At 35.6% G+C, this 26748-nt stretch overlaps 1 protein-coding gene across 1 annotated transcript in view; it reads left to right on the top strand.

The window, feature by feature from the left end:
* Window positions 1-26748, top strand: part of TDRD3 (tudor domain containing 3) — a 203839-nt gene that overhangs the window by 101328 nt on the left and 75763 nt on the right. The window contains exons 4-5 of the mRNA XM_067713741.1: window positions 12808-12968; window positions 16539-16680. Coding sequence (XP_067569842.1) covers window positions 12808-12968; window positions 16539-16680 — 303 coding nt within the window. The remainder of the gene's footprint in view (window positions 1-12807; window positions 12969-16538; window positions 16681-26748) is intronic.

The following is a 26748-nucleotide window of genomic DNA, read 5'->3' as shown; positions in this document are numbered from 1 at the left end:
AATTCTATTAGTTATCACTGATTATTTTGTGAGGAAGTAGGATGGCCAAAAAAATGCAAGTAACTTTGTTAGTAATTACTGTAAGTTCTGTTCACATTCTTTTCTCTTTCCTCCCATCCTCTTTTTTTTTTTTTTAACATCTTTATTGCAGTATAATTGCTTTACAATGGTGTGTTAGTTTCTGCTTTATAATAAAGTGAATCAGTTATACATATGTTCCCATATCTCTTCCCTCTTGCATCTCCCTCCCTCCCACCCTCCCTATCCCACCCCTCTACCATTCTCTTCTTAATATTATTTTGCAGTTCCCATATTTTCTCCTTAAGGTTGCTTGCAACCTTGATGCAAAGGTTTCAGACAAATTTAAAAAGTAGTTAGAGTGGGAAGATGACACTTTTCTCCAGGGTTCTAAGCCTAAGCTAGATTTTCCCATAAGCAGTTTATGTTTGACTTTTAGGCCATAAACGTTTTTAGAGTGGAGCAATATGTGCCGAGGAAGCTATATGCTGCAACTTCTGAGTTTTTCAGGGCAGGCTTTGTATATCTAGATATTACAAGGTTCTGGAATATTTAGCTTGTAAGGTAAAAATCATGGAAAGAAGTCATGACAAAATGGAAGTAAAACTATGCTTCCTATAAAACTGTTTAATATTTTTCATATTCTTCTCCAAGTTTAATATTTTGTTGTAGTTATTTTCATAGCTTTAGCCTTTGAACCAAGGTGTAGAAGTTACTTATAAAATATAGGTTAATGTAAAAATGCTTTATTACCAGTCCAGCTGTGTGAGGACTTTAATGCATTACTGTGAAGCCCTAACAGGAAAGGCTTTCCAGATCTGTGTTTATTTTTTCATCTAAGTTTTAGGACTGACAGGTTGTATATGCATGTTTTTTTTTTTTTTTCGGTACGTGGGCCTCTCACTGTTGTGGCTTCTCCCGTTGCGGGGCGCAGGCTCAGGGGCCATGGCTCACGAGCCCAGCCGCTCCGCGGCATGTGGGATCCTCCCAGACCGGGGCACGAACCCGCGTCCCCTGCATCGGCAGGAGGACTCTCAACCACTGTGCCACCAGGGAAGCCCTGTATATGCATTTTTAAATGTGAAACTGCGATTAAAGGCCTAAATCTTTCCGGATAGAAGTGACCTTCTCAAAGCCTCAGCAACACCAACATCAACCACAAGATGGCTTCACTGCCTTAAAATTCAAACTGAATGCCCTCTCACCCTCAGACAATATAGAACTTGGATGTTTTCAGAAAAAAAATAATTGAAAAATGTTTTAAGTTAAATAAACTGTGTCATGTTTTATTTATGTTAAAAAATAATACAATTTACCAGTGTTTCTTTTAGTGAGTTATTAAAATTAAACATGCACTTTTAATTTTAGAAAAATGGATTACTAAAATTCTGATATTACTGTGCTTTATTTACAAGCACTTATTGGTAATTATTAGTAGGACTTCTGTGTAGTTTGAAAGCAACTGCACAAAACAATCTATAGAATATATATTAGATACTCTAATAATAATTGAAAAACTGTTCACTTTTTTTTTTTTCTAATTCTCCCAGAAAACGAAAAGCTATAGCAGTGGAGGATGGAAATAGGCAAATGACACATTGAAAGAAGTGTTACGTTTGACTGGAGTCCCACAATGTTTTTCTTGTAATTGATTGGCTGTAATTGCCCTGATTGAATAAAAGCAAATTATCTGCTGTGCTGTTACTTTGATGTATAAAGTGATGTTTTTTCAGGCGATCTCAAGTTTGGGAAAACCTATTCAATATTTTGTTGTCTTTTTGTCTATTACTAGACATTTATAATACTCTGTTTTTAAAATTTCTAAGGGGTAGAAACTTTTAGATCTTCTAGTAGGTATACCACCATATTTATGATTCAGGAAGTTTTTCTTTTATTATTATGTATTTATCCATTTAAACTCTCTTGACATATATGAATATCAATTGAAAAATTTGAAATCAGGATTAGGGACTACCTTCCCAAAGCTATTTCTTTCAATGTTCCTTTTGCTTTTTTTTTTTTTTTTTTTTGCCGTACGCGGGCCTCTCACTGTTGTGGCCTCTCCCGTTGCAGAGCACAGGCTCCAGACACGCAGGCTCAGTGGCCATGGCTCACGGGCCCAGCCACTCCGTGGCATGTGGGATCCTCCCGGACTGGGGCACGAACCCGTGTCCCCTGCATTGGCAGGCGGACTCTCAACCACTGCGCCACCAGGGAAGCCCTCCTTTTGCTTTTAACCTGCTTTCTTCTTGACCTTTATTGGTACAAGCCCCTAACTTACCTAGGAGAACCCTGGTTTTCAGTAAACACTTCTTCTTTCTCTTTATTGAGAACCTACTTTGTGCCAGGTCCCATGTTAAATAATCTGTGTAATCTTCAGAACAGCATTGAAAAAGAGAAATCATTACCAATCTCTGTTTTACTTTAGAGATGAGGGCACTGCAGCTTTTCTAAAATCATAGTCTTTTGTTGCTATAGGGCCTTAATAATTGCCATGTGAATGGAATGTTCTTCCTTCAGCTGTCAGGAAAACTGCTATTTAGTCTTCAAATTCCAACTTGAATGCCACGTCTCTTCTAATTTTCTTGACCTCTTTTGAACAGAATTAATTTTTAAGAGTTATTCCCACTGCCCTTTATACCTACACGTTTTTAGTATGTAACAAATTTTATCATAGTTTTAGAATGTATGAAACAAAGAAGACAGACTTTGGTATGTGGCATATCTGAGTTTGAATTCTAATTCTACTTCTTACTGGCTGGGTAACCTCTGTCAAAATACTTTATCCTCTGCTCTCAATTTTCTCATTTAAGACACACAAATGATCCTAATATACTTTTTAGTTCTGGAGGTAAATTAAATAACTTATGTAGAACTTCCCTGGTGGTGCAGTGGTTGAGAATCCGCCTGTCAATGCAGGGGACATGGGTTCGAGCCCTGGTCTGGGAAGATCCCACATGCCGTGGAGCAACTAAATCTGCACCACAACTGCTGAGCCTGTGCTCTAGAGTCTGTGAGCCACAACTACTGAAACCGTGCGCCTAGAGCCCATGCTCTGCAACGAGAAGCCACTGCAGTGAGAAGCCCATGCACCACAACGAAGAGTAGCCCCCGCTCTCCGCAACTAGAGAAAGCCCATGCGTAGCAACAAATACAGCCAAAAATAAAATAAATAAGTAAATAAATTTATTTAAAAAATAACATGTAAAAATCCTGCCACATTTTCTGGTGTATCTAGTAAGTGCTAAATAAATTATAGTAAAAACACAAGGTAACTTTTTTATCAAGCAATTTTTGAATGTATATATGTGCTAAGTGCAGGGGCTGCAGAGATCAACAAGACAGCCCCTGCCTTCTTGAAGCATATACCCTAATAAGATCAAGAAACCAACAATGTCAGTATAGTGGAACAAATGCTATGTCAGAAGTACATACAAGGGAGGGGTAGCCATCTCAGCTTGTTAAGCTTAGTGAGATGAGGTGGAGAGGTTGCTTTTCTTGCTAGACTGTTAGTTTTTAGACTTGTAATTCTCAATAAGGGAATAATAGGTAAATCCCCATTTGGGGGAATATTTAACATCTTACAGTGGGAGAGTGTATCTGGTGTGTGTATAAAGATTATATATGTATACACATGCATACACACACACACGTATTATTTATATTTAGAAAATAAAACTACCCCCAAAAAGGTATTTTATTATACAAACTATAGAAAATAGACCTTGACAAAATCTTGCCTGATAATAATACATGGAAGATAAGTAAGTTAACATTTATACTTCCTAGAACCTGAATTCTCTTCCTTTGTTTGGGGGAATTTCCCATTTTCAAAGTCTTGGTGGTGGAAAAGAAAATGCCGGATACTTTTTGCCCAGCCTCCTTTGCACCTATGCCGTGCACATGTACCTCAGCTGTACTAGTTCAGGTATAGCTGCATAGGACACGGGTTAGTCACACAAAAAAGCAGGAACTGTGGTGAATCCTCTCTGGTAGTGGCAGAAGCTACAGCAGGATTGAGTTTCTAGGGTAATAGCTGCCAACAGTGCTGGGGTCAGTGTCCAGGGCTAGTGAAATTGATAGTACAAGGTGTAGAGCTAGATGCTTGAGTGTGCTGGATCTAGCTTGTTCCAACTGATGAAGGCCGAATGTCAGCATCTCTTCCCTGTCTAGAGGTGAGTAGTTGAAATCAGCCATGGAAATTGGAAAATGCTACAAATTAGGGCTTCTTCTCTACCCTTCCTATCCCAAACTGTTTCATCAACATACTACTGCCATTAAACCAGTCTGTGGTTTGATTTTCACTGTTATTCTTGCTGTGAAGGCTACAGACTTAGTTCTCTAATACTCCTGACACTTCTGTGAACTACCCAATGTCTTAATTTCAAAATGTTATGTAAATTATTTGAGCAATTTTAATGTAATATTGGATATATACAAACATATCTCTTTTGAAGCTTAAAAATGAAGTGAGCACCTCTGAAGCCTCAGCCTGATGTAAGAACTAGAACATTACAATGCCATTCTGTCCTACCTCTTCCTCTCCCAAACACCAAGAAATGATTGTTGTGAATTTTGACTTTAGCTTTTCTTGACATTTGGAAGAAATATTTTAGTTATATATGTAGTTATTTCTGTATAATATATTGTTTTTAAGAGAGAGGTTTTTTTTTTTTTAATTTAATTAATTTATTTATTTATTTTTGGCTGCATTGGGTCTTGGCTGCTGCAATGGGCTTTTCTGTAGTTGCGGCAAGCGGGGGCTACTCTTACTTGCGGTGCGTGGGCTTCTCATTGCAGTGGCTGCTCTTGTTGCGGAGCACGGGCTCTAGGCACACGGGATTAAGTAGTTGTGGCACGCGGGCTCTAGAGTGCAGACTCAGTAGTCGTGACGCATGGGCCTAGTTGCTCTGTGGCATGTGGGATCTTCCTGGACTAGGGCTCGAACCCATGTCCCCTGCATTGGTAGGTGGATTCTTAACCACTACGCCACCAGGGAGGTCCTACTGTTTAGTTTTTAAGCTTTACAAAATGTTAACAGATTGTCTGCTGTAGCTTGCTTTTATCATTCAGTGTGATGGCTGTAACATATGTCCATGTTGTGTATACCTAATATTCATTCATTTTCACTTTTATATAATATCAAGCTATCTAAATATACCATAATTTACTTATTCATTCTCCTGTTGATGGATATTTAGATGTGTTTCTTTTTCTCTTCTTTCTTTTTTTTCTTTAAATAATAGATGCACTACTACTACGTCTAGGAACAAACTTGTATATTTTTTCTGATGCATATGTGTAAGAGTTTCTTTAGGGAATATAACCAGGAATTGAATTATTGTATGCTAGAGTAAGCCAGTGTTCAACTTTACCAGATAATGCCAAATTATTTTTCAAAGTGGTTGTACCAATTTGTATTACCTTCAGTAGTGTATGTGAGATCCCATTGATCCATGTCTTTTGTGGCACTTGATATTATCAAATTTTTCTAATCTTTTGGTTGTAACATACATTATTCTTCCTCAGGCTATTCTGTCCCTGATGACCTCCTTCCCCGATATACATTTTAGAATCAAATGATCAAGTTTCTTAAAATGGGTCAGAGTTTTGAATGAAATTGCATTGAATCTGCATATCAGCTTAAAGACAATTGACATCTTTATGATAACTAATTACAAGTGAAATGCTGGTAAGATGCCTCTCTGAAGAGGAAAAAATAAAGCCCTAATATGTAGTAGTTGCCACTATTTGTAGTATAAAAATTCCTGCAGTGGCTGATTATAAGTTATACTATGAAATCACCAAAGCCGGAATTGGGAAGAAGTGCTCATAACAGGCACTTGTGAACTGGCCTGAGCTGGCTTCAGCACACCTTTGGATGTATCTCTTCATTTATTTAGTTTTGTCCATGAAGTTTTATAATTTATTGAAAGTATATAGGTTGTGTATCTATATGCAAGCTTTATGCTCGGAACTTCCTATTTTTGTTGTTGTAAATGGTGTTTTTTAAAAAAAATACTGTTTTTTTCTCTGTTAGGGGTACATAAAAAGGTAACCAATAATTGTATGCTAATCTTAAATTTGCTATCTTGTACTTATTATTCTTAATAATATATCTGTGTATTATTTTACATTTTCTCTATAAATATGCCTTTTGTTGACACTTCACATGAATGGGATCACACAATATATACTTTGTTGTATCTGGCTTCTTTCACTTACTGTCATGTTTTTGAGGTGAATCCATGATGTAGCATGTATCAGTAGTCTGTTACTATTTATTGCTGAGTAGTATTCCATTGTATGGACTTTACTTTTTCCTTTCCATTCTCTAGTTGATGGACATTTAGATTGGTATGCATAGGTCTCTTATTGTTTTTTCATTGCTACTGAAAGTATGTTTGTGTTTTTATTATTATTATTACTCCTTAGATTGTTTATTTGCATTATTACTCTTTGCTTCCTGGTCAGTCTTGCTCAGTATCAGTTTCATCAGTCTTTGCAAAGAACCAATGCTAGACTTTGTTAACCCTCTTTACTGTATTTTTAGTTTGCTATTTCATTAATTAATCTTTATTTTCTTCTTTCTTGTACCTTGTTTGAACTCATTCTGTTGTTCTTTTCCCAACTTGTTAGTTCGACTCATTTATTTACTTTGTTTTCTAATATAAGCATCTTGAGGCTACTAATTTTTCTTCTACCATTGCTTTAACTATATCCCAAAGGTTTTACACATGGTATTTTCATTATCATTCGGTCCTAAATATTTTTCAGTTTATATTAAGATTTCTTCTTTGTTTTAATAATAGAACATTATCTTTTTTTTTCTTTTTGTTACAGATTTCTAATTCAGTTAGATTGTGGTCAGAGAATTTGGACTGAAAGATAGCTGTATTTGAAGACACTTACATTATGGCTTGATATATATTTATATGTCACATGCTTGCTTAAGGGGAATATTTTTTCCCTTGTTGTTAGGTTCACAGTTCTATATAAATTCTCTAGATTAGGCTTATTGTTTTATAGTCTGTGTTTGATAATTCCAAATTCTCAACTCCTTAGAGTCTTAAATTTTTTTTAAACATTAATATTTTTATGATTCTCAGATTTTGTAGCTTATTTCCTTGTATCATATGTTCTTGTAATTTTATATTTCTTTATCTTTCTGCATGGAAATCTTGGGCATCTGAATCAGGAAAGCTGATAGAAAGGATTATGGAGCTAGTGTGGTGCTACTAACCGACAGTGAGTTGAGATTCTGGCTAAGGTTAACTTTGCTACTTTTCCATAAGCTGAAAGCTGAGGGTCTCAATTGCAGTGTTGTTTCGATCAGAAGCAAACGTAGATTTTCTCTGGAGGAAAATGTCCTCCAAATTGAGGCTTGACATAGATGCCTGCATGAGTGACATGGGGAAAGTTCTGAAATTTCTAACATTATAATAAACAATTCTCTTTTGTTCCAGTTTTCTTGAGTCTGATACTATCCTTAGGATGGTACAGGGTGTGACAAATGATACTTTTTTTCTGATTTCTTCCTGTCCCACCCCCATGTTTATTAATATCAAATTTTGTTAAAATGATATTGAGTTATTTCAACAGAGCAAAGAAGTAGATGAGAAAGAGGGTGTCATAAAAATTTATCCCTCAGGCGTTTAAAGCAGCTGTAGGCAGAACCACTATTTCATATTCCAAGGCAACTTACTTGAATCATTACCCAGTTGCTTGGATCCTCAGGTAGAGATGTGAATAGTCCAGCAAAAACTTCTCTTGATATAAATATGAGTGGATGAAAAAATGAGCCCTAGAAAATCTCTGCTGAAGCCACTGGAAATGCTTTTGGAAGTAGTAACAGAGTAAAGAAATAAATTATGATTTTAAGTACTTAAAAAGGACTGTGGAGAATGAAACTTTTTTATTCTCTTAATTTTAACCCACTTTGCAATAATGATGGAAGATTTATCAGAACTTAATCATACTCATAGATTCCTTCTGAGTATATGGCCCCATTTCTAGGGTTGATGGAAAATGTGATGCTTATGTTGTTAGGTATAGATAGAGTGAGAAATTTATTTTTCAAGGAAATTGATAAGATTATAAAAAGAAATGGCTGGCAGATTTTTCATAGTATCATAGAATGTCTAAATTTAGATAGTTTCTTGATTCCTCAAAAATTCTCAGTTTTAACCGTTTATCTAGGTGTGATCAGATTATAGATAAGTGGTTCCATGTCATCCAAACTTTGGAGAGTCTGATTGTAAACAAGAATGTTATTTAATATGATCATTAAATTAATAAACTAATACAGTCATTTAAATCTGACATTCCATGTCAATTGATATGACTAGTTAGGAATTTAGATGATAGAGAGGTCCATCTACCTAGGGAAAGGAAGGAATGAAGCCTGGATGACTTTTTCTGGCCCCAGAGAATATCTCTGGTGTATACTTGATATTGTTTATTAGAATTAGAGATCTTCAGCTCGGTGGTTTGTGACCACCTAGAGGGCTGGGATTGGGAGGGAGGGAGATGCAAGAGGGAAGAGATATGGGAACATATGTATATGTATAGCTGATTCACTTTGTTATAAAGCAGAAACTAACACACCATTGTAAAGCAATTATACTCCAATAAAGATGTTAAAAAAAAAGAATTAGAGATCTTTTTTCTTAACTATTTAAAATTTTTACAATAATTTCTTTTACTTGCTCCTTATTGCTCATGTAAAGGTGAAAGTCAGACATTAAAGAAATCTTGGGCAAAATTAATCCTTGATTTTTATTATTTTCATTTAAATATGATATCTTTTTTCACTTTGGGGTTGCTCTTGATACTAGATGAACAAGGATTTTGAAGTTAATTCTCATTCAGTTTTGTGGATGCTTTTAGATGATTTTAGATTTAGGGTTAAAGTTAGGATTTAGGATCTTAACATTTTATTCTGCTATTTGTGTTTTATTTAGATCCAGTACTTCCCTATTTATTTTTTGACTACAGAGGATAATAAACTGAATATTGTAAATGTAATAATGAAAAAAATCGTTATATCTGCAATTTTACTTGTAGAATCTTTCTGAATTGTGGAACTAGTCTTAAGGCCTGTTGATTCAAATTGAGAATTGATTATAAAAAGACTGTGTGTAATTTGGGAGTTTCTAAGGAGAGTCTAATAAATAGTACCTTCTTTTTTACTTTGGTTCTGAATCGATTGAGAAAGAAAGAAGTGGCAGATGTGGGCCAAAGTATCAACTTTACTACTGATAAAAATTAATTTGGAAGATATGGCTTGGTGGGGGAGCCAAATGGATGCATTAATTGAACCACAAACCTGACAGATTTGTACACTCACTTATTGCAGTGCCAATCCAGTGAAGAGGCTGAGTAGGTACCTCCTCCTCAGGGTCCCTACCTAGATCCCAAGAAAGGAAGGGTGAGGATGAGCCCAAAATATACAGTATATTCCTCTCGATCAGATAAGTCATTTCATAAATGGGTGTGTTAGTTTCCTGAGGCTTTTGTTACAAATTCCCACAAACTTGGTGGCATTAAACAACAGAAATTTATTCTTTCACAGTTCTGTGGGACAGAAGTCTAAAATCAAGGTGTCAGCAGGGTTGGTTCCTTTCGGAGGCTCTGAAGGAGAGTCTGTTTCATACCCCTCGCATAGCTTCCAGTAGCTGTGGGCAGTCTTTGGTGTTCCTTGGCTTGTAGATGTGTAACTCCAATTTCTGCCCCCATTTTTTTCTTCCCATGGCCTTTATACCCAGTGTCTTTGTGTTTATTTCCCCTTCTCTTCTAAAGAAGCTCATCATTGTATTTCTCCTAATCCAGGATCATCTCATCTTTAGATACTGATCTTAATTAGGTATGCCAAGTCCCTTTTCACAAATAGGGTTATGTTTACAGGTTCCAGGTAGACATATGTCTTTTGGCAGGACCACTATTTAATACACTAAAAGGGATGGAGAGGCCAGGAGTTGGAGTAGTTAAATAAGTAAACTTGCTGCTTGCTAGGAAACATCAAGATCTGGGACCAGGTGTTCCTCCCTAGCATTCCTAGCTTTTCGTTCTCATGGTTAACCAGTTGTAGTGAAACGCCCAAGGTCGCGAGGCCCCTCCACAAGACCACCAGAGTCGAGAGTCAAAGCCAAACGGCAAGGGTCATTTATTGCAGGTTCGAACCTGGACCTCCGCGCACTCGTTGCCGGTGACGCTAAGAGGTCCTGGCGGAGTTTAGTACAGCTCTTTTATAGACAGGTACAAACAAGTTCGGGACGTTCTGCGGGGCTTTCCAGGGGTGGGGAGTACTGATTGGTTGATTTTTGAACAAAGACACTAGTCGCTGTCTGATTGGTTGGACGGTTGCAGGTTGACTTTTGAATAAAGACACTAGTCGCTGTCTGATTGGTTGGACGGTTGCAGGTTGACTTTTGAATAAAGACACTAGTCGCCGTCTGATTGGTTGGACGGTTGCGGGGTGGGGGGGCGGTCAGCAAGCGTAATTACAGAAGCGAGAGCGGCTAGTTAAGTTTCGGTTTCCTGAGGTTTCGTTTCTCAATTGGAAATACTTAAGACGGGGCCATGGTCACAAAAAGAAATAGTGCAAACAGGAAGACTGATGCAACCCTAGCAGTGCTGCGGCCTCCACCAGCCCAACGGCAGGGCGGCGGGAGGCTGTGCGCCCAACTTCAGGCGGCGCTCCCAAATGTGGCAAGCCCAGCGCCGCGCCCTGGAATGGCGCTTTTTCGGCCCTTTTCCTCCGGGAGGAACAGAAAAGAAACTCCAGGAAAGGCACAAATTGAATGCAGGGCGTCAACTCAGTCCTATTCCCACCAAAGTAGAACATAGCCCCCTCAGTAGGAGATCAGCAAAAATGGTCCTGTTACCCCCTCTGTGATTGCGTTGTTGGCATTATCTTCAATTTGTGTTTCTTTGGCAGAATCTTTTAAAGCCACTTGTCCATTTTGTGATCATTAATAGTTAAAACTAGGTAATATCTGTATATCCATTTAACTGCACACAAATAAATGTCAGTTTGTCACAATACATTGAAAGCAAACAAACCAGTGAAGGTGCCATGTCAACACCCTTGAGATGTAGATTTCCCCAAATTCTATAAAGATGCCTTGTTACCTGTATGTCACATGGACTGAATGAGAGTGTCTTTGTTGCTCTGATTATGAAGTATTAGGAACATTTAATTTCTTTCTTACTAAGAATTAAATAGAAACAATTGTTTTCCTCCCACACTTCAACGGATGTGCACTCCCTAGTATCACTGTGGAACACATAAGTCTAGGTCACCACTGATTGTCTAATAGAACTTTTTGCAGTGATGTAGGACAGTCTGTATATGTGTTGTGCAGATATGGAACACTCAAAATGTGACCAGTGTGACTGAAGAATTAAATTTTTAATTTCACTCAGTTTTAATTAATTTAAATGTAAATTTAAATAGTTATATGTGGTTAGTAAAGCAAAGGCTAAATATTTGTCAGTGTCTAGGCTAAAAATATTGGGAGTAGTAGAATATAGAGAATGATGAACATTATAAGAACCGTTAACATGCCTCTGGTTTAATTTAAATGTCTTTATTTTAATGGCATTAGCAAAAGTAAAAGAAAAAGTTTATCCTGAATTAGTAGCTTATCTACATTTGTTAAAGGTTTTAGACTTATTTCAACTTAGAATTTTTTTTCATACTTGAAAATTAAATGTAAGTTTCGTATCTTTTCTCTAATTATATTCTCTAGGGCTAAATTTATAACAAAATTACTGCTTTTCGGGAAAGATACTGGTAAATATGAAGTGGAAATTTGTCAACCTGGGAACATGCTTACTCAAGAAATTGTGTAAATGTTATTTCACATTTCTCTTTGCTGAAAAAAAAACTAATGCATACAGAAAGATTTTACTTAAAAAGCTATAACAAAAAGCTTTTTTTTCTTTGTAAGTATGATACTACTTAATGGATATAATATTTTATAATGTAGAAAGTGTTACTTTATGTTAAATTTATTTTTCAGACATGTAAGCAGATTTTGCTCTCATTCCCCAGTTATACCATAAGTGTTTTATTATATAAATACTTTTAACTTAATATTCAATAGCTAGTAAGCCCATCAATTTTCTTTTTGTCTTTGATTAAAATATGGCTAGATAGGATGTTTATTCTCCTTACTGCCAATGAATAACAACATAGCATTAAACTCATTTAAAAAGGAAATGTGACAATAAGTCAAGTATAGTTCACACTTCTTAGATTTTATATGGTTTAAATTTTGGAATATTTTTTTTTTTTTTTTTTTAATGCCAGAAGAAGGTGTACTTTAAACTTGATGTTTTTGAGCAGAAAACATTCCTTTCAACTACTACTGTAAAGTTGATGTCCCTTAAAAAATTACCAAGTTCTTTAATTCTAGAATGTCTGTTAATGTACATGGGTGGAACGGGGCGTATATGTGAACAATTTAGAGCACATAAGACTGAAAACATCTTTTAATATACCTTTAATTCAGAAAAGTAACTTTTTCCCTGAAGTTTTTTCCTGTTATTTTCTGAAAATGAATTCAGAATTATATTAAAAAAATTCTTCAGGAGACTTTTTTGAAGTTTTATCTTTAAATACAAAAGAAAAAAAAAAACCACACTAATGTATATAACAGTTTAAATTTTGAACTTATTTAATTGAATTATCATTATAAATAATAAAGTAAGGAAAAGAGAAACATTTTAAGTGAAAACAAAGCTATGGCTAAAAGTGCTATTTATTCCTTTGTCTTTTGACAGCTTGAAGGTCCATGTGTTTTGCAAATTCAAAAAATTCGCAATGTTGCTGCACCAAAGGATAATGAAGAATCTCAGGCTGCCCCAAGAATGCTGCGTTTGCAGATGACTGATGGTCATATAAGTTGTACAGCAGTAGAATTTAGTTACATGTCAAAAATAAGGTAATTGGCACTTTATGGTGTACATTTGTTATAAGTGTTTAAAGGTACTGTTCACATTGGATTTTGTTTTTAAGACCTTTGAAAAGAAGGAATGAACTCTTAAGTGCATGTTACAGTTTTTCAGAATAAATTAAAGAGTTTGTATTTTTACTTTATCTGTAAAGAAAAATAGTTTAAAATGGAGTTAGTTGCTCCTTACTTTTAAAGTTAATAATTAAAAACAGAAATTTTAGGTGTTCTTACATGGAATGTAAGCTTTTCAATTTTATCACTAAATTTTAGGTCATTAAAATTTTTTCAGAACAAAAATTTCTTTAAATATGTCACAATTTCTTCCTTGACAGTTAGTTGCATCCATTATACTGTTTAGCAGTCTAGACATGGTACTCTGATAGCAGATGAGTGAAAAGTTACACTTGGAGGAGCATAGGTGATTGGCATCGTGGTATGTGGGAGGAAATGTGGTAGGTTGAGGCCTTGTATGCCATGTTCAATGATTTCTTTTTTTCTTCCTTCAACTAGTGTCTGCCTTTAGTGAGGGAGGCTCCTTCCTTAGAAGATATATTTATTCGTCTAAAATGTTGATTTTCATATACAAAGGGGCGTATATTGACTTTGTGATTATGTTGTCTTTTTTTTGAAGAGTAGAAAGAGTCCTACTTTTATGGAGAAACTTCCATAAAAGGAAACGCAGCCTTTCCTCCTTTGACAAATTTAATCAGATCCCCTCCAAGGGAGTTCACAGATGCCTGAGAAGAAAGACTTGCCATGTAATGGCTCATTCTCTCATTTTACTGCTGTATATTTCTCTGAGGTAAATGAAGACACAGGATCAACCCAGAGAGGAGGGTCCCTTACACTGTTTTCTTTTGTTGAATTTATTACAGTTTGACCGTTGAAAAAAAATGTTGCTACTTTCTCATTCACTCATCATTGAAGTAGCATGTCTACTTTTGGTGCTGTAAAAACAACAGCTTACAGAAGTGTTCTCACATATGAACAATTTGGGAGACCATTTTCAAAATAAGTTTGATTAATGGTTATCTTAGAAGGAAGGTAGAAGAACTCACTAGAGAGGATAAACCAGGAACTGGTGTAGAATGTGTTTTCTCTACTGGACATTTCATTTCTCTGGGGTGCTTCTTTCCATTCATCTATCCTACCTCCAGCCCCACTTCTCACTGTATTTTTGTTTTTGTTCTGTTTTTTGTTTTTGTTTTTAATTTCAATGAAGAGAGAATAAAGGAACTTGGGAGTGTGAATAAAGTATTAATTAAGCTACAGTATGCTCTCTGAGTAAGAGTTATTTATGGCCCTGAAGGTGATGTAATAAAAATTATATTAAAATTTTAGCACCTATTTATTCTTTTGTGGGAATAGAACTGTAATTTAATTTGGTGAATAGAACTCTTTATCAATTATCTTAATGAAATTGTATGTCCAACTTCAAGTAATTCACCATGTTTTCCTTCTTAACCTGTTAGAGAAAGAATTTGGGAAAGGTACAGTTATTTTACATAAAAAATTAGCTCATTATCTGCTTTCAGATTAGCTTTTAGTTTTAAAAATCACAATTTAAATGCCCTTGTAATTTGCTTGCTATTTTTTAAGGTCTTTTGTAGTTTCTTATGTTGTTAATTTGTGTTTTTTACATTTTCATTTCATTTCCAATTTACTAATGTGTTAGAAATTATTGGCGAAAAATGGTTTTAAAGAACACATATTGGTCTTATATAAATGATGTAATTCATTAATAATTTCTTTAGAGGTAAAGAGTATAGAAGCCTGGTACCCTTGGTGCTTAGTTTTTTTATTTATCCCTAAATGATGACTATAGAGTTAGAAAATCTGTATCTGCTGATTAACTGGAATTGGGAAAAACTTCACTTAGTGTAAATGTATTCAGTTGTTGCTGATCTTGAAGTTTGATAGACATTGTGGTAAGTTGCCTACATTTACCACCACACAGCTCTCTACTTAAGAGTTAGGTTAGGCAAGGCTGTCCATGACCATTTGTTTTCTAAGTTATATAGGATGACTAAGAATGATTAAGCTTGGAGTCCTGAGAATAATTTTTACCAGATAATGTCTTACTCCATATGGGCTCTTTGAAATCTTAAAAATAGGCATATTCTATTTCTTCCTGTTAATAACTGTTTTATCAACCGTCTTTCTTAAAAAATAGACCAGAGATACCAGTGCTTTCATAGATTTGCTATTGCACTTATCGGCACATGGTGAATTTTATAAGCTTTTAAAAATGTGATAATGTAGGGGGCTTCCCTGGTGGCGCAGTGGTTGAGAGTCCGCCTGCCGATGCAGGGGACACGGGTTCATGCCCCGGTCCGGGAGGATCCCACATGCCACGGAGCAGCTGGGCCTGTGAGCCATGGCCACTGGGCCTGCACGTCCGGAGCCTGTGCTCTGCGGCGGGAGAGGGCACAGCAGTGAGAGGCCCGTGTACCACAAAAAAAAAAAAAAAAAAAAAAATTTGACAATGTAAAGTCTTTCAGCATGATTTTCTAATTTATCCCAAGTGTTTTAGGACTATCTTTATTCCTATTTGGAGTTCTTTACCCCTTGCTGTATGTGCGAAGAGATGCAGTGGGGCTTGGTATATGTGCTTTTACTTTAGAATAAACCTATGTGATGAAATGGATTTCTTCCACTGTTTCCTTTATTAAAAGATTGATAGGAGGTGTTTTCTCTGGTGTTTGTAAAAGGGGTCATGGTGTTATAATGTTTGCCCCACATCTGATAATGTTAACCTATTATGAAAAAATACTTTTGAAGTCAGTATGCTTTAGAGTAAATAACTCTCATTTGATCTTTAACTGGATAGTTAACCAAAAAGAGCATTGTTTCATGTGGATTACAGTAACTCACATAGGTGTTCAATGTCTAAGGTTATTACTGGTTTGATATCTCTTCTGTATTGAAATTTAATTTTATAATATAGTATATCTTTGCAATAATGCACAAAGCTCAGAGGGGGGAAAAAAGGGCAAATCTTACATTTATACAACATGGCATGGTTGAGAAAGTACTTTCATATCTTTTACTCTATTTATCTTTACCATAAGTTGGTGAGCTGTGATTTTTATTATCCAGATTTTTTTATTTGTTTGTTTGTTTACTGACTTACTTATTTTTTATTTATTTATTTATTTTGGCTGCTCCGGGTCTAGTTGCAGCACGCGGGATCGTTGTTGCAGCATGCAGGATCCTTAGTTGCAGCATGCATACGGGATCTAGTTCCCCGACCAGGGATCAAACCTGGGCCCCCTGCATTGGGAGCACCGAGTCTTACCCACTGGACCACCGAGGGGGAAGTCCCTATCCATATTTTTTTACATGTAGAAAAAAATTAAGGTAGAAAATGACAGTCTTGTACCTGGTCTTCTGACTTCCTCCCTGATGACCTATTCACACTATATAGCCAGTCACCTGAAAAATAGTTTTCACATTAGTGCATTTTGAAGAATTTTACCAGGTCACAGTATAAGACTGAATTCCAGTTTGGGGAAGGAGCTTAAATGTGTTTTAACTCTTTTTTTCTCTTTGCTTTAGCCTGAACACACCACCTGGAACTAAAGTTAAGCTTTCAGGCGTTGTGGACATAAAAAATGGATTCCTGCTCTTGAATGATTCTAACACCACAGTTCTTGGTGGTGAAGTAGAACACCTTATTGAGAAATGGGAGTTACAGAGAGTAAGTGTAAACTAAGAATGGTTTGAACTTTTAAAACACTACACTCTTTTTATTGTATTCTCTGTTTTAAGGGATCTTTCTATAATGGCTAGTAAAATTAGTTCTTTATGCCAGAGTTGAATAGAATGGAACACAGTGATCTTTACAGAAACTATCTACCTTTGTTTAACCATATTGTTCTTCTAAAACAGATGTCATTTTCAGTATTTGTTACATTTTATTACATATTTTAAAGGCCATTCTTTACTGAGGAGTTTTCAAAACTGCCAAGATACCAGTTGTAAGATATGTGTAATGTATCTGTATATAATTCTTTCTTCAGAAAATAAGTGTTTGTGCATATATATGAATAATGTATGTGTATTTGTCTTATTCATACACACACACACACACACACACACACACACACACACAGATACAAGTGAAAGCAAATTAGAATTTCACTATAATGAAAGGGTTCTTGTTGCATTTGTCTTCCTAGTCACATTAGTTGATGTTTTCACCATTTATGTTAACAGTATCTTTATCCTCCTAGTCATCTAGGTTATCTAGTAATTGTCCTTCTACTTTGCTTCTAGCCACGAGTTTTATTGATCCTCTGCAGTCAGATCTCTTGTCAATCCCTTGCTCTCAGGTTCCATTGCCATTATTGTAGTTTAAGGCTCTGGCCTGAACTACTTGCAGCCTTTTAACTGGTTCCACCATATACCCTTTCTCCATCTTCTAACTTATTGTACTTCGGCCAGATTATCTTCAACATAATTCAGATCATGCTACACCCTGCTTTTATTTCACATACCTTAATCTGGGATTCAGGTCATTTATAATTTAGCCCTAGTTCCAGCTTACCTTTTCAACTTTCTTAATTTTTTCACATAGGTTTTGTTTTAGCTAAATGGAACTACTTACTCTTTCTTTGATTCTCTAAGCTTTCCTCAGTTGCACTTTTGAAAAAGAAAAAAGATTTTCCCACTTTTCAGACATTCATCTTAGTTTCTGTCTCATCCCCATGCTTTTAGACTCAAAACAAGTGCTCGTTTTTTTCACAAAATGAAATAATTGCTCCTTTATTGAATTCTTAGAATACTTTATTCATTGTATTAAGAAGTATATTACTTTTTATCTAGCACTAAAATTATATTTATTTCTTATCTCCTTTGATTGTAAGCTTTTTGAGGTCAGAATTCTTGTTTGTGTTATCTTTATTCAATTCTAGAAATATTTGTTGAACAGTGTGTAGGTCTTGAGCTGGGCGCCTGTATCTGTATATCATGTAATTCACCTAGCAGTCTTGTAAGAGAGTGTTATGTCCATATGGATCAGAAAATAGGCTTTAAGAACCGTTAAACTTATTTTATGATTAGACCACTAATAGGTGATGGATCTGAGCCTTCCTGTATCTCCAAAGTGGTGGCCCTGAGTCTTATATGTAATAAACATCATAATAAATAATAGTGAAATAAATGAATTACAAGCACATAGAACTAATTACTCTTTGAATTAGAATTCATGTTTTTGTGCCACTCTCAGATCTTGTCTGTTGTCTAAAGTGAGTCAAGGGGCCTAGCAATATTTCAAACTTTTGGTATTTTAAGATAAATTACTCTTTTCTATCTTCTAAGTTTGAAAGTGCCTCTGTTTGGGATGTAAATAGATAAGGAAATTTAGGCACATTTTTTATTCCTTAGTACTCATTCCTTATGATACTAATGTGCTACACTTTGGGCTGCTGTGAAATATAAGATACTATTATATACTATATAAGATACTATGAAATATAAAATAATATTCCATAACTGCATTGTTTGATTGAAAATGTTGCACAAGCAAGTAAATCAGAAGTGGTTTGATAGTTTTATATAAATAGCCAAGTTTATGAACTTAAAATTTCCTGGAGAAATCCCACCCATTTCATGTGATCTTTTCCTTTCACAAATTAATATATTGTATTTTTATTATCATTAGAGATTTTTAAAAGTGTGTTAAGATGTTGTCAAGTCAGACCAACGTATTATACATAATTTTTACAACCCAGCCAGAACTACCTTACTAATTGTAAAGTCAGTCAGACATTCCTAGGAACTTCCTCACCTCCAGCACACACACATACACACACACAAACACATACATGGATCAGTAGTACTTTGATAGTTATTCTTGTAATGTTTTATTATATATTTTTGCACTTTGTTTCCTGAAAGCCATGCTAGTATTTCGTGTTAGGGGGCAGTAAAAATTTACATGAAAAAGAGTTTAAAAACATCTTAATATGATAATAGTTCTCTTTGGTTTTATAGTTTTTTTGATTTTGGTAACTATAATGTTGTAGAAATCATGGAGAGTTCAAATTACTTGAGCATCTGGCAGGTGAAACACATAGAAATCAAATGTACACATAGAAATAATAAACCATAGAGTTAATTTTGGAAGTAATGGGGTCCTAGGCATTCTTGCAAAATACATAGAGGGGGAAGAGAACATTGGATAGTATTTGAAGCATGTGTAGGTGTTGTAGTTGTAGCAAGTTGGATATAGACAGGTGACGAAAAGAAAAACTCAAACCTCAAAGTATGATAAAGATAGGTTTTGGAGAGTTCTGTAGCAGATATAATTTGTAAAGTAATGTAGTTCTATAACATTTTAGTGCTCGCCCCCTCACCTCCTATGACAGATAATTTTTTAAAAATTTTTTCTGTTTTTAAAAATTGTAAAGTATACATAACAAAGTTTAACATTTTAATCATTTTTAAGTGTAAAATTAAGTGGCATTAAGTACATCCTTATTGTTACACAACCCCCTCCCTCCAGAATTTTTTATCTTCTCAAATTGAAACTCTGTACCAATTAAACAATAACTTCCCATCCCCCCCTCCCAATCTCTGGCCACCTTGTACTCCAGCTATCTCATAATAGTATAGTCATATAGTATTCACCCTTTTGTGTCTGGCTTATTTCACTTAGCATAATGTCTTCAAGGTTCATCCATGTTGTAGCATGTGTCAGAATTTACTAACTTTTTAAGGCTGAATAATATTCCGTTGTATGTAAATGCCACATTTTGTTCATTCATCCACTAATGGACATTAGGGTTCTTTCCACCTTTTGGCTATTGTGAATAAAGGTGTTATGAACATGGGTGTACAAATATCTGCTTGAGTTCCTGCTTTCAGTTCTTTTGAGTTTATACTCAGAAGTAGAATTGCTGGATTGCATAGTAATTCTGTTTAATATTTTGAGTAACTGCTATATTGTTTTCCACAGCAGCTGCACCATTTTACGTTCCCATCTGCAATGCTTAAGTGATCCAATTTCTTGACATCCCTGCCAACCCTTGTTATTTCATGTTTTTTGGATAATAACCATCCTAATAAGTGTGAAGTGGAATATCATTGTGGTTTTGATTTGCATTTCCCTAGTGCGTAGTGATGTTTAGCATCTTTTCATATGTTTACTGGCTGTTTGTATATCTTCTTTGGAGAAATGTGTATTTAAGTCCTTTGTCTATTTTAAATTTTGTTGTTGTTGTTGTGTGAGTTTTTGATTTATTCTGGATATCAATTCCTTATCTGATATATGATTTGCAAATATTTTTCACATTCCATTGGTTGCCTTTTCACTCTGTTGGTAGTGTCCTTTGATGCAAAAGCATTTTAAATTTTATTGAAGTTCAGTTTTACCTGTTTTTTTTTCTTTTGTTGCCTATGCTTTTGGTGTCATATCCAAGAAATTGCAAAATCCCAATGTCATGAAGCTTTTTCTCTCTGTTTTCTTGCTGAAGTTTTATGGGTTTAGCTCTTTGGCTCTTAAATTTAGGTCTTTGATCCATTTTGAATTAATTTTTGTACATGGTTTAAGACCTTTGCATATGGATATCCAGTTTTCCCACCCCCATTTGTTGAAGAGAATCTCCTTCCCCTATTGAATGACCTTATCTCCCTCATCAAAAATCATTTAACCGTATTTTTTTTCTTTATTTTATTTCTTTATTTCTTTATTCTATTAGTCTGTCTTAATGCCAGTACTGTTTTGACTACTGTAACTTTGTAGTAAGTTTGTAATCAAGAAGTATGAGCTTTTTTCAGGATTATTTTGACTATTCAGGGTCCCTTGAGATCCCATATGAATTTTAGGATGGATTTTTCTGTTTCTGCAAAAAGCATTCTTAGGATTTTGATAGGAATTGCATTGAATCTCTAGATCTGTTTGAGTAGTATTGCCATCTTAACATTATTAAACCTTCTAACTCATGACCGTGTGATGACTTTTCATTTATTGGTGTCTAATTTCTTTTAGCAATCTTTTGTTGTTTTCATTGTATAGATCTTCTTCTTTGTGTAATTTTATCCCTAAGTATTTTATTCTTTTTTATTCTAGTATAAATGGAAGCTTATAACTTGCAGTTGCTTTTTGCTTAGCCTAGTTCTCAGCAGTGACTTAAGGGAATTCCTATACAGGTTTCTGGAGCTTCATTTCTGTGCAGGCCTTTCTTTTTCAAAACTCTGCCCCAGAGCTTCCAGTTATTTCAGCCTGGCTTGAGCTGTGAGACATTTTCTCAACTCAGAACTCTGTGCTGTCTGTCTGCATTATGCCTCCAAGCAGAAAGGCAGAGTTCACCTGTTTGTTTGTTTTTTTCTCTTTCTCTTTGGGATTACAGTCCTGTGCTACTTCTTGCCCTATGTCTTAAAACAGTTGTTTCCTACATGTTGTCCAGATTACTAGTTGTAGAGGGAGATTAAGTCTTGTCTCTTACACAGTCATAGGATGGGAAGTAGAAATCCTGTAATATGCTTTTAATTATATACTGTGTATTGAGAGATGGTATTATTGGCAGCTTATGTGAGCTTTTAAGGAAGTCATGGCATAAACTGAAATGATTTATTGCTCTTTGAGTGGTCTTTTTCTTTAATCTAAATTAAAACTGGGGAAAGGACCCCTAGATAAGTTTATGCATTTGCTGTTTTTTCTTAAACTAGGTTAACATCTTAAATACAGCTTATCAAGAAATCTGATATTCATATATAGTTTAAATTGTTCTTTGATTAATTAACTGAATATTACTGTTGTCTTTAGTCTTAGTTTTTTTCTATAACTTATACAAAATATATAGTATTCCTTTTATAATGCAGGGACTCTAGAGTAGGTGTAAGGTACATATGGTAATTTTTTAACTTATTTTTCACTATTTAAAATATTTTAAACGTAACATTTTCTATAACAATAATCATTAAAAATGCACAAAAAACTTCAGAGTCGAGAAGGTGTATTAAGTGACAACCAGTGCTTAACAGATATATGTTAACACCTCAAAGATAAAACAGATAGGAGGACTAGATGGGTGAAAAGATTCCTTATGGCATTTTTTTTTTAACATCTTCATTGGAGTATAATTGCTTTACAATGGTGTGTTAGTTTTTGCTTTATAACAAAGGGAATCAGCTATACATATACATCTATCCCCATATGTCTTCCCTCTTGAGTCTCCCTCCCTCCCACCCTCCCTATCCTACCCCTCTAGGTTGTCACAAAGCACCAAGCTGATCTCCCTGGGCTATGCGGCTGCTTCCAACTAGCTATCAGTTTTACATTTGGTAGTGAATATATGTCCATGCCACGCTCTCACTTTGTTCCAGCTTACCCTTCCCCCTCCCCGTGTCCTCAAGTCCATTCTCTAGTAGGTCTGCATCATTATTCCCATCCTGCCCCTAGGTTCTTCATGACCATTTTTTTTCTTTATATTCCATATATATGTGTTAGCATATGGTATTTGTTTTTCTCTTTCTGACTTACTTCACTCTGTATGATAGACTCCAGGTCCATCCACCTCACTATAACTCAACAAATAACTCAATTTCGTTTCTTTTTATGGCTGAGTAATATTCCATTGTGTATATGTGCCACATCTTCTTTATTCATTCATCTGTCAGTGGACACTTAGGTTGCTTCCATGTCCTGGCTATTTTAAATAGAGCTGCAGTGAACATTGTGGTACATGACTCTTTTTGAATTATGCTTTTCTCAGGGTATATGCCCAGTAGTGGGATTGCTGGGTCGTATGGTAGTTCTATTTGTAGTTTTTTAAGGAACCTCCATACTGTTCTCCATAGTGGCTGTATCAATTTACATTCTCACCAACAGTGCCAGAGGATTCCCTTTTCTCCACACCCTCTCCAGGATTTATTGTTTATAGATTTTTTGATGATGGGTATTCTGACTGGTGTGAGATGGTATCTCATTGTAGTTTTGATTTGCATTTCTCTAATGATTAATGATGTTGAGCATTCTTTCATGTGTTTGTTTGCAACCTGTATATCTTCTTTGGAGGAATGTCTATTTAGGTCTTCTGCCCATTTTTGGATTGGGTTGTTTGTTTTTTGATATTGAGCTACATGAACTACTTGTAAATTTTGGAGATTAATCGTTTGTCAGTTGCTTCATTTGCAAATATCTTCTCCCATTTAGAGGGTTCTCTTTTATCTTGTTTGTGGTTTCCTTTGCTGTGCAAAAGCTTTTAAGTTTCACTAGGTCCCATTTGTTTATTTTTCTTTTAATTTCCATTTCTCTAGGAGGTGGGTCAAAAAGGATCTTGCTGTGAATTATGTCATAGAGTGTTCTGCCTATGTTTTCCTCTAAGAGTTTGATAGTGTCTGGCCTTACATTTAGGTCTTTAATCCATTTTGAATATATTTTTGTGTATGGTGTTAGGGAGTCTTCTAGTTTCATTCTTTTACATGTAGCTGTCCAGTTTTCCCAGCACCACTCATTGAAGAGACTGTCTTTTTTCCTCTGTATATTCTTACCTCCTTTATCAAGAATAAGGTGACCATATGTGTGCGGGTTTATCTCTGGGCTTTCTATCCTGTTCCCTTGATGTATATTTCTGTTTTTGTGCCAGTACCATACTGTCTTGATTACTGCAGCTTTGTAGTATAGTCTGAAGTCAGGGAGTGTGATTCCTCCAGTGCCATTTTCCTTTCTCAAGATTGCTTTGGCTATTTGGGGTCTTTTGTGTTTCCATACAAACTGTGAAATGTTTTGTCCTAGTTCTGTGAAAAATGCCAGTAGTAGTTTGATAGGGATTGCATTGAATCTGTAGATTGCTTTGGGTAGTAGAGTCATTTTCACAATGTTGGTTCTTCCAATCCAAGAACATGGTATATCTCTCCATCTATTTCTATCATCTTTAATTTCTTTCATCAGTATCTTATAGTTTTCTGCATACAGGTCTTTTGTCTCCTTAGGTAGGTTTACTCCTAGGTGTTTTATTCTTTTTGTTGCAGTGGTAAATGGGAGTGTTCCCTTAATTTCATTTTCAGATTTTTCATCATTAGTGTTTAGGAATGCAAGAGATTTCTGTGCATTAACTTTGTATCATGCTACTTTACCAAATTCGTTGATTAGCTCTAGTAGTTTTCTGATGGCATCTTTAGGACGCTCTATGTATAGTATCATGACATCTGCAAACAGTGACAGCTTTACTTCTTCTTTTCTGATTTGGATTCCTTTTATTACTTTTTCTTCTCTGATTGTGGCTAAAACTTCCAAAACAATGTTGAATAATAGTGGTGACAGTGGGCAACCTTGTCATGTTCCTGATCTTAGTGCAAATGGTTTCAGTTTTTCACCATTGAGGATGATGTTGGCTGTGGGTTTGTCATATATGGCCTTTATTATGTTGAGGTAAGTTCCTTCTATGCCTACTTTCTGGAGGGTTTTTATCATAAATGGGTGTTGAATTTTGTTGAAAGATTTTTCTGCATCTATTGAGGTGATCATATGGTTTTTCTTCAATTTGTTAATATGGTGTATCACATTGATTGATTTGTGTATGTTGAAGAATCCTTGCACTCCTGGTGTAAACCCCACTTGATCATGGTGTATGATCCTTTTAATGTACTGTTGGATTCTGTTTGCTAGTATTTTGTTGAGGATTTTTGCATCTATGTTCATCAGTGATACTGGCCTGTAGTTTTCTTTCTTTGTGACATCTTTGTCTGGTTTTGGTATCAGGGTGATGGTGGCCTTGTAGAATGAGTTAGGGAATGTTCTTCCCTCTCCTATATTTTGGAAGTGTTTGAGAAGGATAGGTGTTAGCTCTTCTCTAAATATTTGATAGAATTCACCTGTGAAGCCATCTGGTCCTGGGCTTTTGTTTGTTGAAAGATATTTAATCACAGTTTCAATTTCAGAGTTGTGATTGGTCTGTTTATATTTTCTGTTTCTTCCTGGTTCTGTCTTGGAAGGTTGTGCTTTTTGAAGAATTTTTCCATTTCTTCCAGGTTGTCCATTTTATTGGCCTATAGTTGCTTGTAATAATCTCTCATGATCCTTTGTGTTTCTGCAGTGTCAGTTGTTACTTCTCCTTTTTTCATTTCTAATTCTATTGATTTCAGTCTTCTCCCTTTTTTTCTTGATGAGTCTGGCTAATGGTTTATCAATTTTGTTTATCTTCTCAAAGAACGAGCTTTTACTTTTATTGATCTTTGTTATGGTTTCCTTCATTTCTTTTTCACTTATTTGTGATCTGATCTTTATGATTTCTTTCATTCTGCTAACTTTGGGGTTTTTTGGTTCTTCTTTCTCTAATTGCGTTAGGTGTAAGGTTAGGTTGTTGATTTGAGATGTTTCTTGTTTCTTACCGTAGGATTGTATTGCTATAAACTTCCTTCTTAGAACGGCTTTTGCTGCATCCCATAGGTTTTGGGTCATCGTGTTTTCATTGTCATTTGTTTATAGGTTTTTTTTTTCATGCGGTACACGGGCCTCTCACTGTTGTGGCCTCTCCCGTTGTGGAGCACAGGCTCCAGACGCACACGCTCAGCGGCCATGGCTTACGGGCCCAGCTGCTCCGCGGCATGTGGGATCTTCCCGGACCGGGGCACGAACCCGTGTCCACTGCATCGGCAGGCAGACTCTCAACCACTGTGCCACCAGGGAAGCCCTGGAAGCTTTTTTTTTTTTTTTTATTAAAGAACAATCTGTTGAATACTTCTTTTAAGTATACATTGATTTGTAAAACAAGACTTTTATTAAGGAAATTTTACTGTAATTGAAATTATCCTCCATATTATAAACTATAGCAGTCTGATCTCTTTAAATAGTTAGAAATCACTTTTATCAGTATTCCTATGAACTGTTTCTAGTTAACAGCACTTCTGACACCTAGTGTGGAGTTTTCTTTTCCACATCAAGCAATTCTCCAGTTCTCTCCACTGGGATACCAGGTAGATGTCCTAAAATTTAATTCAGTTCTGACACTAACTACCTGGATTTAGTACAGACCCCGTAGGTTAAGAACTCAGTCTCAGAAGACTACCCCTCACTTCAGGTGCTAATTGAAAGTAGTAGGTCCTGATGTTATCCACTCTTCTGTCCAACTTGGCTATAAATTAGGGGTTCTCAGGATCCCCTGCTCAGATTTGATAATTTGCTATAATGGCTCACAGAACTTAGGGAAACACTTTACTTGCTATTACTGGTTTATTATAAACGATGTTATAAAAGATAAACAGCCAGATGAAGAGCTTAATAGGGCAAGATCGGGAAGGGTCCTGGACACAGGAGCTTCTGTCCCTGTGGAGTTTGGTGTGTACCACCCTTCTGGCACATGGATATATTCACCAGCCTGGAAGCTCCCTGAACCCCATCGTTTATGGGGTTTTAATGGAGGTTCATTACATAGGCCCGCTTGAGTTAATCACTGGCCACTGGTGATTGACTCAATCTCTAGCCCTCTAATCGCATGGTTGGTTTTTCCAGCTACCAGTCCCCACCCTGGAGCTTGCTAGGGGCCCATTAATAGTCACCTCATTAATATAAACTCAGGATGCTCAAAGGCGCTTATTATGTAGAACAAAATGTACTCCTTAACCCTGTGATTCAGGAAATTTCAAGTGTTTTAGGGTCTCTGTTCCAGGAACTGGGGACAAAGACCAAATATATATTTCTTATTATATAACAGTATCACAAATATGTTTTTTGCTAATAGATTTTTATGTCTAAAAATTTCATTTTGAAGATAATTTCCAGATATTTTTCTGTCAGATTATTGTTTTACTATGCATTAAAATG

This window comes from Pseudorca crassidens, chromosome 18, assembly GCF_039906515.1.
Source record: "Pseudorca crassidens isolate mPseCra1 chromosome 18, mPseCra1.hap1, whole genome shotgun sequence".
Lineage (NCBI taxonomy): Eukaryota > Metazoa > Chordata > Mammalia > Artiodactyla > Delphinidae > Pseudorca > Pseudorca crassidens.
Note: the sequence above shows the minus strand (reverse complement) of the source record. Positions and strands in the feature narration are given on the sequence as shown.